Source organism: Erpetoichthys calabaricus, chromosome 5, assembly GCF_900747795.2.
Source record: "Erpetoichthys calabaricus chromosome 5, fErpCal1.3, whole genome shotgun sequence".
Taxonomy (NCBI): Eukaryota; Metazoa; Chordata; class Cladistia; order Polypteriformes; family Polypteridae; genus Erpetoichthys; species Erpetoichthys calabaricus.
In genome coordinates this window covers 145,766,147-145,780,650 of record NC_041398.2, presented here as the reverse complement: position 1 = coordinate 145,780,650, position 14,504 = coordinate 145,766,147, and the positions used below count along the sequence as shown (strand labels likewise).

The window sequence follows — 14,504 nt, the reverse complement described above, 5'->3', positions numbered from 1 at the left end:
GCTAGTGAAATCTGAAAAGAGGCGAAAGATTTTACTGTTGATGGATGCGTTTTAGCAAGCCGTTCAGTGATTCCAAGTATTGTTGTAGGAAGCACTTCTAAATATTTTTTAAAGCAAAACCTTGTTAGAATTACTCTTCTGCAAATGTTACTGCTGTACCATAATCAATATTTATCTGGCAGTGTTTAACATTCACATTTATTTTTTCCAGTACTGGCTTATTTGGGCCAGTAGGTTTAATTTCTGCTACCCTAAATGAAACTGTCTTACTCCCTGTAAAACTTATTAAACCCAGTAATACAACATGTCAAAAATATTAAGAAAAATAGCTTTATTTACATCAAACAGTATTAGAGTAAACACACACAGAGATAGCCCTTTGCCCTGAGGACAGGAATACTTAAAAGCCGAACACTCCATGCTAATACAAAAGCTGCGTTAGCATGGGCACCAAAGCATTGTTTTATTTTAATGCACTTTATTAGATTGGAAAATGTAAATGCCTTTGAGATTCATTTCTCTAGTTTCAAAATTTCCTTGAATTCATGCAGTTAGTCTAGCTGACTAATGGTGCAGGTCCTAATGTACTGACTGCTTGTTTTGAAGGCTGTGCAGGTTACATTTATCACAGATATGTCTTTGCAGTCAAGTGGCTTCTTTTGACAAAGGAGTCTGTTTTATTGGTTTTGTTCAGGAAGCTTCCACATACCATGCATAACATAACATTTTTAGATGGGCCATCACTGACTCATGAATACTGACAATTATGGAAAGGAAGAAAGGTGCTAAATTGTCTGTATGAGTGTTTCTCATAGATCCTGATGTTTTTTAATGCCAGTTAGATTTAAGGTGCATTACTGAGTAATGAAACTAACTTTTTTTATTATTTCATTTCAAAGTCATGTATGAAACAAATGGCTCAGGAAAGTATAGTCCACTCAACCACAAGGAGAGGGAAGATACAATATGAGAGGACTTAAATTGTATTTATTAAATAACAGTTTCAGTCAAAAAAACAAAAACAAAAGGCAAGAAAAGAACTACAAGATTTGAAAACATAGCTTGCCTGGCCATTGCCCCAATCTAGCTGGTGCCTAGACAGATTTATTGTCCTGGGAATGGTTTCAGTGTTCCCCAGGCCATCACTGTTGTTCAGCCCTGCTTGATTTAAGAAGTCAAGCCTACATGCCAGTAAAGCGTCCTGTTGGGAATAGGAGATCCACCCTGACGGGATGACCAATGCTTTAAACTTATATACAAGCAGTTTATGCACATCTCTTCAGATTCCCATTTCAACATTATGTAAAAGTGTACTATATTTTAGTAAACCACATACTTGTTCTTTTAATTTGAAAAATATTTTTGCTTAATTTTGTTAGACTAGCATTGTAAATATGCTTGAGTAGGTGCGGTTGCTTACTAAAATTATGAAAGCCTGACTGCTTGTTTACATTTTAATTTCTTTTTTACATTTATTTGAAGTACACAAAAATAATCTGCCTTAAGAAAGCATGAGTAAAGAAGTGCAGTTCCCCTGAGATCAATACCTGACTCGGTATAGCATGTACACCTTAACTCCATTGTTCATCTTTTGGACAGTAAGGAGACTCGGCTCTTTAACCCCATTGTGTCAGAGTAAGATTTGCACTGCTCTTTCAGAAACACTTTATTGAATTCCAGTCTATTACCTTTATGAGCCATTTTGTCATGAAGCATGTCACTTGCATAACATCAAGTTCTCCCGGCTGAGACGCCCCTCATTCTAAAGACTGCTTAATGCATCACTTCATGAGGTACGATAAGTAGGACTGGAAGAACATTCTGTGCAGTTGTACAGTTGTTCCTGATGATTTTGATTTTGGAAAGAGTCCTAGGGAAGTTTCTTAGTTGCTCACAGCTGTATCATCATCTTTTTCTTCTTCTTCTTCTTCATCCTCACTGCTGCTTGGCTGTTCCCCAAATAAATCCAGTCCACTTGTGCTGGTTTTCATGATTTCTTTTGACATCAGCTTTAAGCTTATGAGTGCTGACTTGTCACTCATTCCGATTAGCATTGTCGTTCGGTCACACGTCAGTGACAAACACTGGATTTTGCTGTCTGGTGTGAACACAGATATAAGAAAGCCACCATTCAAGTCCCAAAGACTGACATCACCTGTGTGGATGAACACACCTGTGTTTAGCATTATTAAGCAGCATATTAGAATATTACACAATATACTGTACATACTGCATTCAAAGGAAGGAAGAACACTTTGAGTATTGCAGTGTCATATTTTTCTTGTACGTAATTGCTTTTATCTGGAAGAAAGGGGCTGAGTGAGCCAGTAAAAACAAATGTAACATATATTGACCCAATGTCGAAGCAGAAGTATTAGATTAAATATGATCCAGATAATCCCTTTTGGTTAGAAACACTAAAGCAATAAAACAAGAACTTCATATCGAAGTAATTATTTTGAACTGTCCTGCACAAATTTATATGGCAAAGAAAATCCATGAGACAAATCAGCCTTTAAATAAAAGACATTAGAAAGATGAATATACCACAAGATACGGAAAGTAACAGAGGGCAAGTAAAAGTATGTAAATCAAAAATAAAAGAGGATTTGGTTACTGATACATCCTAATGTAGTTCAGAGATGAGCATCACTTATGAAGTATGGAATATTAGAATAACAAATAAAAGATAAAAGCTTGTACTGGTCTTCTTGTAGCACAAATTAACATTGCATTACTTGACTGGGATTTCAGACCCCACTGCCACACTGTATATGTCAATAGTACATTTTTACAGTTTGTTAAATAAGACTCATAATAGTTCAATTATATGATGTGTTGATATGAGCATATAGGATTGTTTAGATAAGACACAGCTTTTAAGTAAATAGAATAGAATCCAAAAGTACATCTTACAGGAAAAATCTAAGGTATTTAATATGGCTGAGATGAGTAAGTGTTCTCCAGGGAGAAAGCAGTTTATGGGCTGATGAGATATGTACAAATAACAAAAAACATCCTTTGTCATCCACTTATATAGTGCCAGGATTAATTGATTGATCAAGAACTAAGCTTAAGATAAAATAGCATGTATAGGCATGTAAGAAGATATAAGATAAGTGATTGTAACCTTTTTATTTAGCATATCATTATATTAGCTACTTAGTAATGATCAGAAAAATAACATGACCACTGATGAGCTATCCGTTGTTGGGTTTAAGTACGATACAACTGTTGCTTTTTTTCCTGTAAATCTTATGTAGCCAGTCATCCAGCTAATGTATAAAAGAGTGAGTTTTAGTGCATCTTTGGCTCTTCTGGTTTTTCTTTTTTTGAAACATGCCACCTGCAAAGGACCATCTCCTCTACTCGCTCTTGCTACCTGTGACACTCACTGAACTCAACAACTGCTCAAGACAAACTACCTGATTTGAAGTTTGCTATGTGACACAGATTTGAATCATTCAGGTGGTATGTTTTCATCCATTTTAACTCTTAGTGTTTCATATGTCTGGTTTCTCTGCAAAAATAACTTATATGGGTTTAAATGAAATAAAGTTTGTTATTATATCGTTGAAACAACTTCACTGTTTACTGAAATTAGCAATTGCTGAGGGGTTAGGGGTGTCACTGTCTAACCCAGGTCCTGCAGAGAAAAAGGGGGATGTCCTTCTTGAGCCCTCTCAGTGGAGGAAAACTGGATGAAGTTGTAGTCCTAGAAGCGTACTATCAGTCCTAGGAGCCTATCACTGCTTAGGTACCCAGTGGCGAATACTGTAAGGGATGTACAGTATATGTAAAGCAAGCCCAATAAGCTTAAGTACAATTTATGGTATTTTGTCTTGTTCACAAAATTAAAAAGAACCTAGAAGGCTAGTTAAGTGCATTTCATGACAATTCAACAGTTTTATTTAGATAAAACAGTACCCCTGCTTCTATCCTAATTTTATCTGGGCAACTGATTTTAGGTGAACTACGTGGTGAAGGAAAAATGAAGGAAAGGTTGATCAATTTGAGGAAATTTCCTGGCTGATGTGGAAATTCATCATCATTTCCAATCTGGGCTGCTGTATAGAGAGCAAACCAAAGTTTTCCTATCGTGATGCGATTAGGTCTGTACCACGTCCAGGCTATAGCTGGTCAAGAAGGTCTAGTAAGAGGGCCATGTCACTACAGTCACACTACTACAGGAATCAACATGACTTCTAGTCAGAGAGCACATCAAATTTAACACCTACATTTTTTCAGTCTCATTACTTTGGAAGTTGTTACATTATACGACTGGAAATCATAGGGAGTAACTGGTTACTTGATTCTCTCACAACTTTTCTTCACAATTTCAAGTCTCATAATGTGCTGTGAAAATACTGCTGGGTTGTTCCATTTTGGAAACCTTTCAACATGGAGCACATTGGAATGAGAAGAGGAACACTGCATGAAAGTAAACATGAAATGTTAAACAGACATCAGTGCTGACTTCAAAGTTCTTTGAGCCTCTCCTTTGCTTGCTTCCTCTCCACTTCCTTCTTTCCTTGCAACCTTCATTTTTCTTCATTGTTTGTAGGAATAATATTATGCATTGTACTGTATGTCTGGTTTTTATTACTAGCTGGTTGTTAACTCTCACAGACGCAAGAAGTTTAACCCTAGGACTTGCAACTCACTAAGAGAAAATGAAACCACGGTTTTAATTTTGCCATAGTAAGACACACAGAGTTGTGGAACCTGTATGTGTGGTATTGGGACTCATGCTGGGTGGTGCAAGCACGATGAACTATCCAAAATATCCTTGGTGCAGAATGAAAATTTGTGGAGATGATAGCACACTGACTGTGCAGCATTCTTTACTTTTTGTTATGTAACCCGGAATGTATTGGTCATAATGGAAGACCACACCATTTTGTATCAGCAGTCATGGGCATTGCAAAGGACTGACAACCAGTCCAAGGCTGCCAGGACTGGCTGTGGCCCCCTAAAGTGCTGAATTAGATTTGGGACACAAAAGCCACAGCAGTCTTCTCAACTACAATATTTAGTTATGAATGTTGAACCAAAAGGAAAGCAGAGTTAAGGACTATTAAAACTTTTCATCCAGGATGCTGGAGAAGATCACTACAAGACAAAGATACATCCATTCCACATTAGATCAAGTGAAACTGCCAATAGTTAAGCTGAAGCTAAAGTAATATATTTTAGTCATATCTGAAGAACAGAGTGCTAATTGAAAACATGCTGACGCTGGAAAGTTCAAAAGAAAAGATACTAAAAATAAAATGGATTAATACCTAGATTTTAAAAGGTATCTCCAAAAACTGAGAAGTCTGAGAGACTGTTGCTTACAACCTCATAAATTTTAAATGATGGCGTCTCTATTTCTTTCATCTCCAGTTTTCATTGCATTGTAATTAAAATCCCACACCTCCAACCTGTGACCCAAACCTTACATGACCTACAAACCATCAGGTAATGGACCTTTTTCAGTCAGGCTTTAGGCCCCAACACAGCACAGAAACCGCGCATTTACGTGTCCTAAATGATGTCCTTTTGGCATTGGACTCAGGACTCTACGTGATTATGGTTCTTCTCGATTTATCTGCTGCCTTCGACACAATCGACCACGACATCATGATCTCCCGACTCGAATCCTGGGTTGGTGTATCTGGCTTAGCCCTCGACTGGTTCAGGTCATATTTCTGCAACAGGACTCTTAGAGTCATGCTAGATGATTTTTCATCTGAATCAGTCACACTCCCATGCGGTGTCTCCCAGGGTTCCATTTTGGGGCCACTACTTTTTTCAATTTACATCCTGCCTTTAGGTGCAATTTTTAGAGAACATGCAATCTCGTATCACCTATATGCTGATGACTGCCAAATTTATTTCTCCCTCAAGTCAACTGACTCCACTAAACCTCTTCTCAACTGCTTATCTGACATTAAGGACTGGCTGGCTGTAAACTTCCTTCACCTGAACGATTCAAAAACCGAGGTCATTGTTTTTAGTCCCGACCGCAAACAGACCCTACCCCTTGACCTCGACTTTCTTCCCATTCCAGTAACTTCGTCTGTTTCCAATCTTGGAATCAAAATGGATATGGTCCTGAAAATGGATGCTCAAGTCAACAGCACAGTAAAATCCTGCTTTTTCCATCTCAGGCGAATTGCCAAACTCAAACCAATTCTGCCTTACCACCTCCTGGAATCAGTAATCCATGCATTCATTACGTCCCGGCTCGACTATTCTAATTCCTGCCTATATGGTATTAGTAAAGCCACTCTTTCGAGACTCCAATTGGTTCAAAATGCGGCTGCAAGACTTTTAACTGGAAGCAGCAGAAGCCAACACATTACACCGATTTTAAAAACCCTACACTGGCTGCCGGTTAGCTTCAGAATTGATTTTAAGATACTCCTCTTAACCTATAAGGCACTAAATGGTCTAGCCCCTGCCTACTTGAGTGTCTTGCTCCATCGTCACAATCCCCCTCGTGTTCTTAGATCCGCAGATCAGCTGCTCCTAACCGTTCCCAAGGCACATTTTAAAGTTCGTGGTGAAAGGGCTTTTTCTGTCTGTGCACCCAAGCTCTGGAACTCCTTACCTTTAGTGGTTAGGCAAGCCACTTCAGTCACCACATTCAAATCACACCTAAAAACGCACCTCTTCACATTGGCTTTTAATTCTTAACCTGTCTTATTCCCACTTGCTTTTTGCTATTTCTCTGTTTTATTGGGTCCCCTGACCTGTTTTTTTAGTGTCTCTGTTTTAATTCTCTCTTAATGTTTGTTTTGTTTTTTTTTTAATATTTTGCTTTTAGTCTTGCTTGTTTTAACTGTACAGCGCTTCGGTCAGTTGTAATGCTGTGTTTTTAAGCGCTTAACAAATAAAAATGGTATGGTATGGTATGGTATGGTACATGTTTGGTACAAAGTAGAAAAAGTCCATACCCTGATCTTCAATAATCCTGTCTTGCACATTATTGGCAAATCTGTTTCCTTTTCTTTCCAGTCCTCTTGAGCCATCACAACTCCCTGGGATATTTCTAATGACTTAGTACTCCAAACATTCCAGTCTGTATGGTCCAGTTTGGCTATTCCTACTCCTTTCTTCTATCTTCAATGTAGGCATGTTCAAAGGTTTGTAATGTTTTTTATCCTCTCTGCTTCTTTCCCGTCCTCTCCACAACTTTGCCAGTTTGCTATGCCTTTCACTGAAGCCAGTGCCAGTGATTTATACCCTTTTGCACAAAGCATCTTACAGATCCTTACCCACTCAATCTATTTAGCAATGTGATCTCCTGCTTGCATTTATCTCAACCAGTCAAGTGTTTTACCAGAGTTATGGCTTCAGATTCAATAGAGATAGATAGATAGATAGATAGATAGATAGATAGATAGATAGATAGATAGATACTTTATTAATCCCAATGGGAAATTCACATAAAAATTTTTACGTTTGCATACAGTAAATCAATAGTCTTATTTCCCCGGGTGTTACAGTCCACATACTGGGAAAATGCAGGCAATGTTTTGTCCAGCGTCACATGGTTAAAGTCTCCAGCGATTAGCACAAGCGCCTCAGGGTGCTGCGTTTGTAACTTAGCAACAGCGGAATGGATGATGTCACTCGCTGACTCAACGTCTGCCCGAGGAGGAATATACACGATGACAACAATGACATGTCCAAACTCTCTGGGCAAATAGTAGGGACGTAAACTTACGGCCAACAGTTCGATGTCCCTGCAGCAAGTGAAGATTTTGATGTTAACATGTCCAGAGTGACACCACCTTGTATTAACATAGAGAGCGAGTCCTCCTCCTTTGTGCTTACCACAGGCACTTGCATCTCTGTCCGCTCTAACTGTGCTAAACCCGGGTAGCTCCACGTTGGCATCTGGAATGGTGTTATTTAGCCACGTTTCGCAGAAACACAACAAACTGCATTCTCTGTAGGTCCTTACATTTTTCACCAGCGCAGCCAGTTCGTCGATCTTATTTGAGATTGAGTTTACATTCCCCAGAATCACAGAAGGCACCGAAGGCTTGAAACGCCACTTTCTCGCAAGCCGCTTCATTTTTAGCTTAGTGCCGGCTCTGCTGCCACGATACCGCCTTCTTACCTCGTCGGGTAAATATGGAACCACACCGGCACTGGCATTTGTTCTCAGCGCCCGAAGTTGAGTACTTGAATAGGCGAGTCTCGGCGTGTTAAAATCCATGCCCACGTTGTAAAAGTAAGTGTGTCCAGGGAACGAATCAACATAAAATAAAGTGGTAGGAGTGATCAATAAATAAAAATAGAAAAATAAAAGTAGAAAGTACACATACATATACAGTCATACACGGAGCTGCTGAAAAGGCTGCCACTCACGGCGGCGCCGGATTCAATCTTTCTTTCCTGTCAGGCTAATGTACCTAGTGCATTTTTATATACTGTACGTTCCAGGAATGTCATCAGGTTTCTGCATTTTGGTCATCTGTTTCCAACTTTCTCATAGCTACCCTTTCTATCATTTCTTTTCATTCTCAAATCTAACATCAATTGGACTTCTCCTCTCTAAATCTATCTCTCACTTGTCATCCCATGAAGGATATTCTTTTTGGGCACAATCAGCTGTTCCTACTCTCTTTCCCTCTGGAAAGTATCATTGTCAACAGTGAGGATTAATGGGTCTCCCAGCCTTAACATTGCTGAATGGCAGTTTACAGTGTAGTTGATCTGGTGACAGATCTCATTTGATCCTCAATGTCAGTCTGCTTCTTAAACTTTTCAACTTTGGTGCTTGCTGTCTTCACAGTTTTTTCCTTGGTGTGTCCAGGCATCATTGGTATTTACATTTTCTATTTCAACTGTTCAGAGCTGTCATTAGGATGGCTGATATGGCTCGATGGATGTCAGTGGGCTGCAGGCCTGGTGCATTAAATAATGGCACCTGAGGTAATATGCGTCTTTATATACATATATATATATACACATATATACATATACATATACATACATATACATATATATATATATATATATATATATATATATATATATATATATATATATAGGGTTTTTTTTTCTATTTTTCTCATGTACTTCGATCCTTGTTAAACTTTTTCCAAGTATTCACCGCCAACATCAATGCACTTTTGGGCTCTTCTGACCCACGCCGCAAAACACTCGCGAAAGGCTGTCTTTGGGAGGTTGTCCAGCTGTTCTTTGACAGTTGCAATCAGTTCCTCTCGAGTTTCGAAGTTGTGGCCTCGCAGGGGTTCTGTCACCTTCGGGAAGAGCCAAAAGTCACATGGTGCAAGATCATGCGAGTAGGGTGGCGGGTTCAAAACGTTGACACCACTGTCTTCAATGAAATGCTTCGTCGCATTAGCCGTGTGGGCTGGCGCATTGTCATGATGCAAAAAGTGCCTTTGCAAGTTCTTGGACTGGCCTCCAGCCATCGCAGAAAAAAAACATCAGGCAGGCACTGAGTGGTGTACCACTTAGAGGTCACAGTTTTCCTCTCCATCAGTGGAATTGACGCGACAATGCCATCGATGTTGAAAAAGATAGCAAACATGGTGCGTTCCACCGAGCGGATTAAACCTCAGAAAAGTCGTAAAAAATCATCACTCGAAAGTCACGCACGCACGGAGTCGGGAGCCTCGCCGCTAGCGCCGGCTGCGCACTCTCAGTTCGTTCATTCTGAAGGAAGAGAGGGAGCAAAACATCTGAACAAAAACATGCAACCACTTGAATAATCCCTCTACACAGCAGAACAGGTTGCGACAGGCTGCCACTCGACAAACGATAAAATTCCACGCGGAACCCAGACAACCCTCGTATATATATATACTGTATATAGACTGTCTAAAACTAACAAAACTACCTCTAAAACAACACAAAACAAAACAGGCAATACAACAATATAAATATACTGTACAATATGAAAATAAATGTGAAATAAAACTTACTTGCATTGCTCCTATTGCAAGGTTCTCTAAATCCCTTGGCTGTTTTAAACTCTGTCCTGCAAACTAAAAGGCGTCTTACAAGAAGCTTGGCAGGTTTAAAAGTGTGCACAAGCCCATTTGTACACTCACAATATTATATTATATACAGTGCATCCGGAAAGTATTCACAGCGCAATACTTTCTCCACATTTTGTTATGTTACAGCCTTATTCCAAAATGGATTAAATTCATTTTTTTCCTCAAAATTCTACACACAACACCCCATAATGACAACGTGAAAAAAGTTTACTTGAGGTTTTTGCAAATTTATTCAAAATAAAAAAACTGAGAAATCACATGTACATAAGTACTCACAGCCTTTGCTCAATACTTTGTCGATGCACCTTTGGCAGCAATTACAGCCTCAAGTCTTTTTGAATATGATGCCACAAGCTTGGCACACCTATCCTTGGCCAGTTTTGCCCATTCCTCTTTGCAGCACCTCTCAAGCTCCATCAGGTTGGATGGGAAGCGTCGGTGCACAGCCATTTTAAGATCTCTCCAGAGATGTTCAATCGGATTCAAGTCTGGGCTCTGGCTGGGCCACTCAAGGCCATTCACAGAGTTGTCCTGAAGACACTCCTTTGATATCTTGGCTGTGTGCTTAGGGTCGTTGTCCTGCTGAAAGATGAACCGTCGCCCCAATCTGAGGTCAAGAGCGCTCTGGAGCAGGTTTTCATCCAGAATGTCTCTGTACATTGCTGCAGTCATCTTTCCCTTCATCCTGACTAGTCTCCCAGTTCCTGCCGCTGAAAAACATCCCCACAGCATGATGCTGCCACCACCATGCTTCACTGTAGGGATGGTATGGGCCTGGTGATGAGCGGTGCCTGGTTTCCTCCAAACATGACAACTGGCATTCACACCAAAGAGTTCAATCTATGTCTCATCAGACCAGAGAATTTTCTTTCTCATGGTCTGAGAGTCCTTCAGGTACCTTTTGGCAAACTCCAGGTGGGATGCCATGTGCCTTTTACTAAGGAGTGGCTTCCGTCTGGCCACTCTACCATACAGGCCTGATTGGTGGATTGCTGCAGAGATGGTGGTCCTTCTGGAAGGTTCTCCTCTATCCATAGAGGACCTCTGGAGCTCTGACAGAGTGACCATTGGGTTCTTGGTCACCTCCCTGACTAAGGCCCTTCTCCCCCGATCGCTCAGTTTAGATGGCCGGCCAGCTCTAGGAAGAGTCCTGGTGGTTTCGAACTTCTTCCACTTATGGATGATGGAGGCCACTGTGCTAGTTGGGACCTTCAAAGCAGCAGAAATTTTTCTGTAACCTTCCCCAGATTTGTGCCTCAAGACAATCCTGTCTCAGAGGTCTACAGACAATTCCTTTGACTTCATGCTTGGTTTGTGCTCTGACATGAACTGTCAACTGTGGGACCTTATATAGACAGGTGTGTGCCTTTCCAAATCATGTCCAATCAACTGAATTTACCACAGGTGGACTCCAATTAAGCTGCAGAAACATCTCAAGGATGATCAGGGGAAACAGGATGCACCTGAGCTCAATTTTGAGCTTCATGGCAAAAGCTGTGAATACTTATGTACATGTGCTTTCTCAAATTTTTTATTTTTAATGAATTTGCAAAAACCTCAAGTAAACTTTTTTCACATTGTCATTATGAGGTGTTGTGTGTAGAATTCTGAGTAAAAAAATGAATTTAATCAATTTTGGAATAAGGCTGTAACATTACAAAATGTGGAAAAAGTGATGCGTTGTGAATACTTTCCGGATGCACTGTATGTATGCATGAAAAAACTATTTGCCTCTGTGTTCTTGAGGCCTGCTAATATAACACAGCAAGCTTATTTACACTGGCAACTGGAAGAAGTGGCTCAAAGGCATTAACTTGTCCTGACTCTTCATTTATTATTTATAAATTCCTTTAGCATGTCAGATTTCAGGGAACTGCAACCTATGCCTTCAGCAGTGGGTACAAGACAGGAGCTATCCCTGGATTTGTTACACTTAGTAAAAAAAGAAATAGTTATTTCAGTATTATTTGCTTTTGTAAGTGAATATAATGTTTTGCAAAAAAGATCTTTATAGTAACTTTGGATTAAAATTATACATCCTTTATTAAACAGAACATCTTGTCCTAAGAGTAAATACAAACTTAAATTAGTTTTGATTCTAAAGACTGAGTTAAAATATAGAGTTTACTCACATTAAATGTTCTGTTATTACACATAGTGTGTTTGATAATGGACACAAAATACTCTAAAAAGAAGTTTGTAGTATTGCGCAAAATGAACAATTACCGTATATAGTCGCGTTTAAGTTCTCCCGCAGATAAGTCAGGGCTGGATTTTACCGTATAATTTCCAGTATTTTACAATGTTGGTCATGTAAGTCGAATGTGGAAAACTCCTGCTATTGGTCCAAGAGATTATGATATGCTAATGCCCACCTGAGACAGTAACCACGGAGCACACTGCCTTTGTTTTCCATGTGTTGTGCCTACGTGACCACACGGTAATACCCAAACTATTCTAAAGTGATGTTTGCACTGTTTTGTGTTTTTGTATCTTACACCCTCATACACCTTTATCGTAAAAGCATCCCTTATCTACGATGGTGTGTCTGAGCAGAAGAAAATATGAAGCTGGTTTTAAATGAAAAGTAGTTGAAGTGGTGAACAAAAAAAAAAAATGTAAGTGTTGCATTTTTGAACGGGCGTATAAGTTGGAGTCTGATTTTATGATGGATTTTTCAGGTTTCAAGACCCGAATTATACACAAGTATATATAGTAATTTCTGTTCATAGAATTCAAACAGAAGATACTATTCATTAAAAAGGCAAGAGAAAGGGAAAGGCAGAAAATTAACACAGAAGTGGAAGTCCAAGTGTAAATTGAAAACAGCAACTGGCTTCATATTAAGTTAATAGGGCAAGCTTCATTCATAGTTTTCTCAGGCTATTAAAATCACATTAAATGAAACAGAAATAATACAGTCTGTATTACATCGATGCATCTGTAATTTCAGATCTATTAATATTTTTATCATGAAGACTTTCACCCACCTGCAAGCAGAATGACTTTTGCTCCTTTGTCTGTCAAGTGCAGTTGGCTCTTGACTCCAAGTCTGAGGTTTTCATATCCGGGGATTGTTTTGTGTTGTTTCTTAAATGGATCCCAGACTTTAAGCCTTTTTAGAAAAACAAGAAAGAGTACTTTAAATTCTCCTGGATCAGATATACTGTAGGTTTATTCCTGACCTATTCTTATTTAGGTCATTATTGCCAACACTCTCCGCTGTCCCACACTGTAATTAAGATATCTGTCTCATTTACTTGAAATTTACTCATTGTGATTTATTTCTTAAAATACATAAATTTATATTGTTTAAAAAACGCTTACATGTTTGACTGATTTTCTTGCTTCAGTAAAAATGTTAAAAATTGTTTGGCATTTCTACTTAAATTAATTTAATTAAACTCTGGAGACAGGATGTTGTTTTAAAAAAAGTGTCCTTTATTAATATATTATCAGATTACTGTTTGCAAACTGTGCAAGTCTGCTTCACTGCTAGCAGGATTCAAAACTGATTGATATGTATAGGGCCTGTTTCTTAACTCTGTCACACACACAATGCGGTAAAATACATTAATTTTAATAACAGTGTGCACACAAAGGGAAGAACAGTAGAAGCCATGGGCACTGGTGTTTGGTGCCAGTTCCGTGACTTACACGTACTCCTGTTTATGTTTAGCCCAACTCATTATTTATGTTGATGTCATAGCAGGCAAAAATAGTATACATATTAATGTGAGTATTTTTGTTACATTATCTTCACTTATTACAGTATTTCAATATGAATGTATTAAATATGGATTGAATATGCAGCATTATTTTAGCCATAATTTCACTCATGTCAGTTTATGGAATTCATTTTTTTGAAATGTGTTGGCAGTCTTGTATATACTGTATTTAAGTGTGGGTAAACTTTATTAACCCAGATGGAAGGCACTTTTAGCAGTTAGGTACTAGTATAAAATATTGCTCCACTGATCCAATATACAGTATATTGTGGATTCAAGGTATGGGGTTGTATTCATTGTCTTTTTTGTTCCTGCTGTTGAAATTGTATTACTGTCACTAACAGGTGAGAAACATGCATGCAAGTAAGCATTTCATTGTACTAGGAACCCAAGACAAATCCAGGAAGGCTTATTGACATGACAATACCATGCCAACATGTTACTCAGTTTTTCTTTTTAGTTTTTCATATCCGTAATATAGAGATAGTATAGTAATCGCAACAAAATTCAACCACGAGATTTTGATGAATTTCCACATTTCCTGCGCTCCTGAACATGTTTTGACAATTTTTGCAATTATGTCTGTGTGTGTGTGTGTCTGTGTGTATGTATGGAAACATGATAACTTTTGGGCAACATACATCATTTCAGAATATTTCAAATAAACTTGGTACATAATTTCAATAAACAATTAATTAAAATTTTGTGTAGTAGTTTTTCATGTTAAATTGCATTATAAGAAGAG

The 14,504-nt window shown here is 38.7% G+C and overlaps 1 protein-coding gene across 1 annotated transcript in view; it reads right to left on the bottom strand.

Annotated features, from left to right (window-relative positions):
* Window positions 1-309: 309 nt before the first annotated feature.
* LOC114652802 (uncharacterized) overlaps window positions 310-14,504 on the bottom strand; it is a 104,487-nt gene continuing 90,292 nt past the window's right edge. The window contains exons 24-25 of the mRNA XM_028803117.2: window positions 13,022-13,146; window positions 310-2,155 (exon numbers count right to left, since the gene is read on the bottom strand). Of these exons, the coding sequence (XP_028658950.2) occupies window positions 1,884-2,155; window positions 13,022-13,146 (397 nt within the window). The 3' untranslated portion in view covers window positions 310-1,883. The remainder of the gene's footprint in view (window positions 2,156-13,021; window positions 13,147-14,504) is intronic.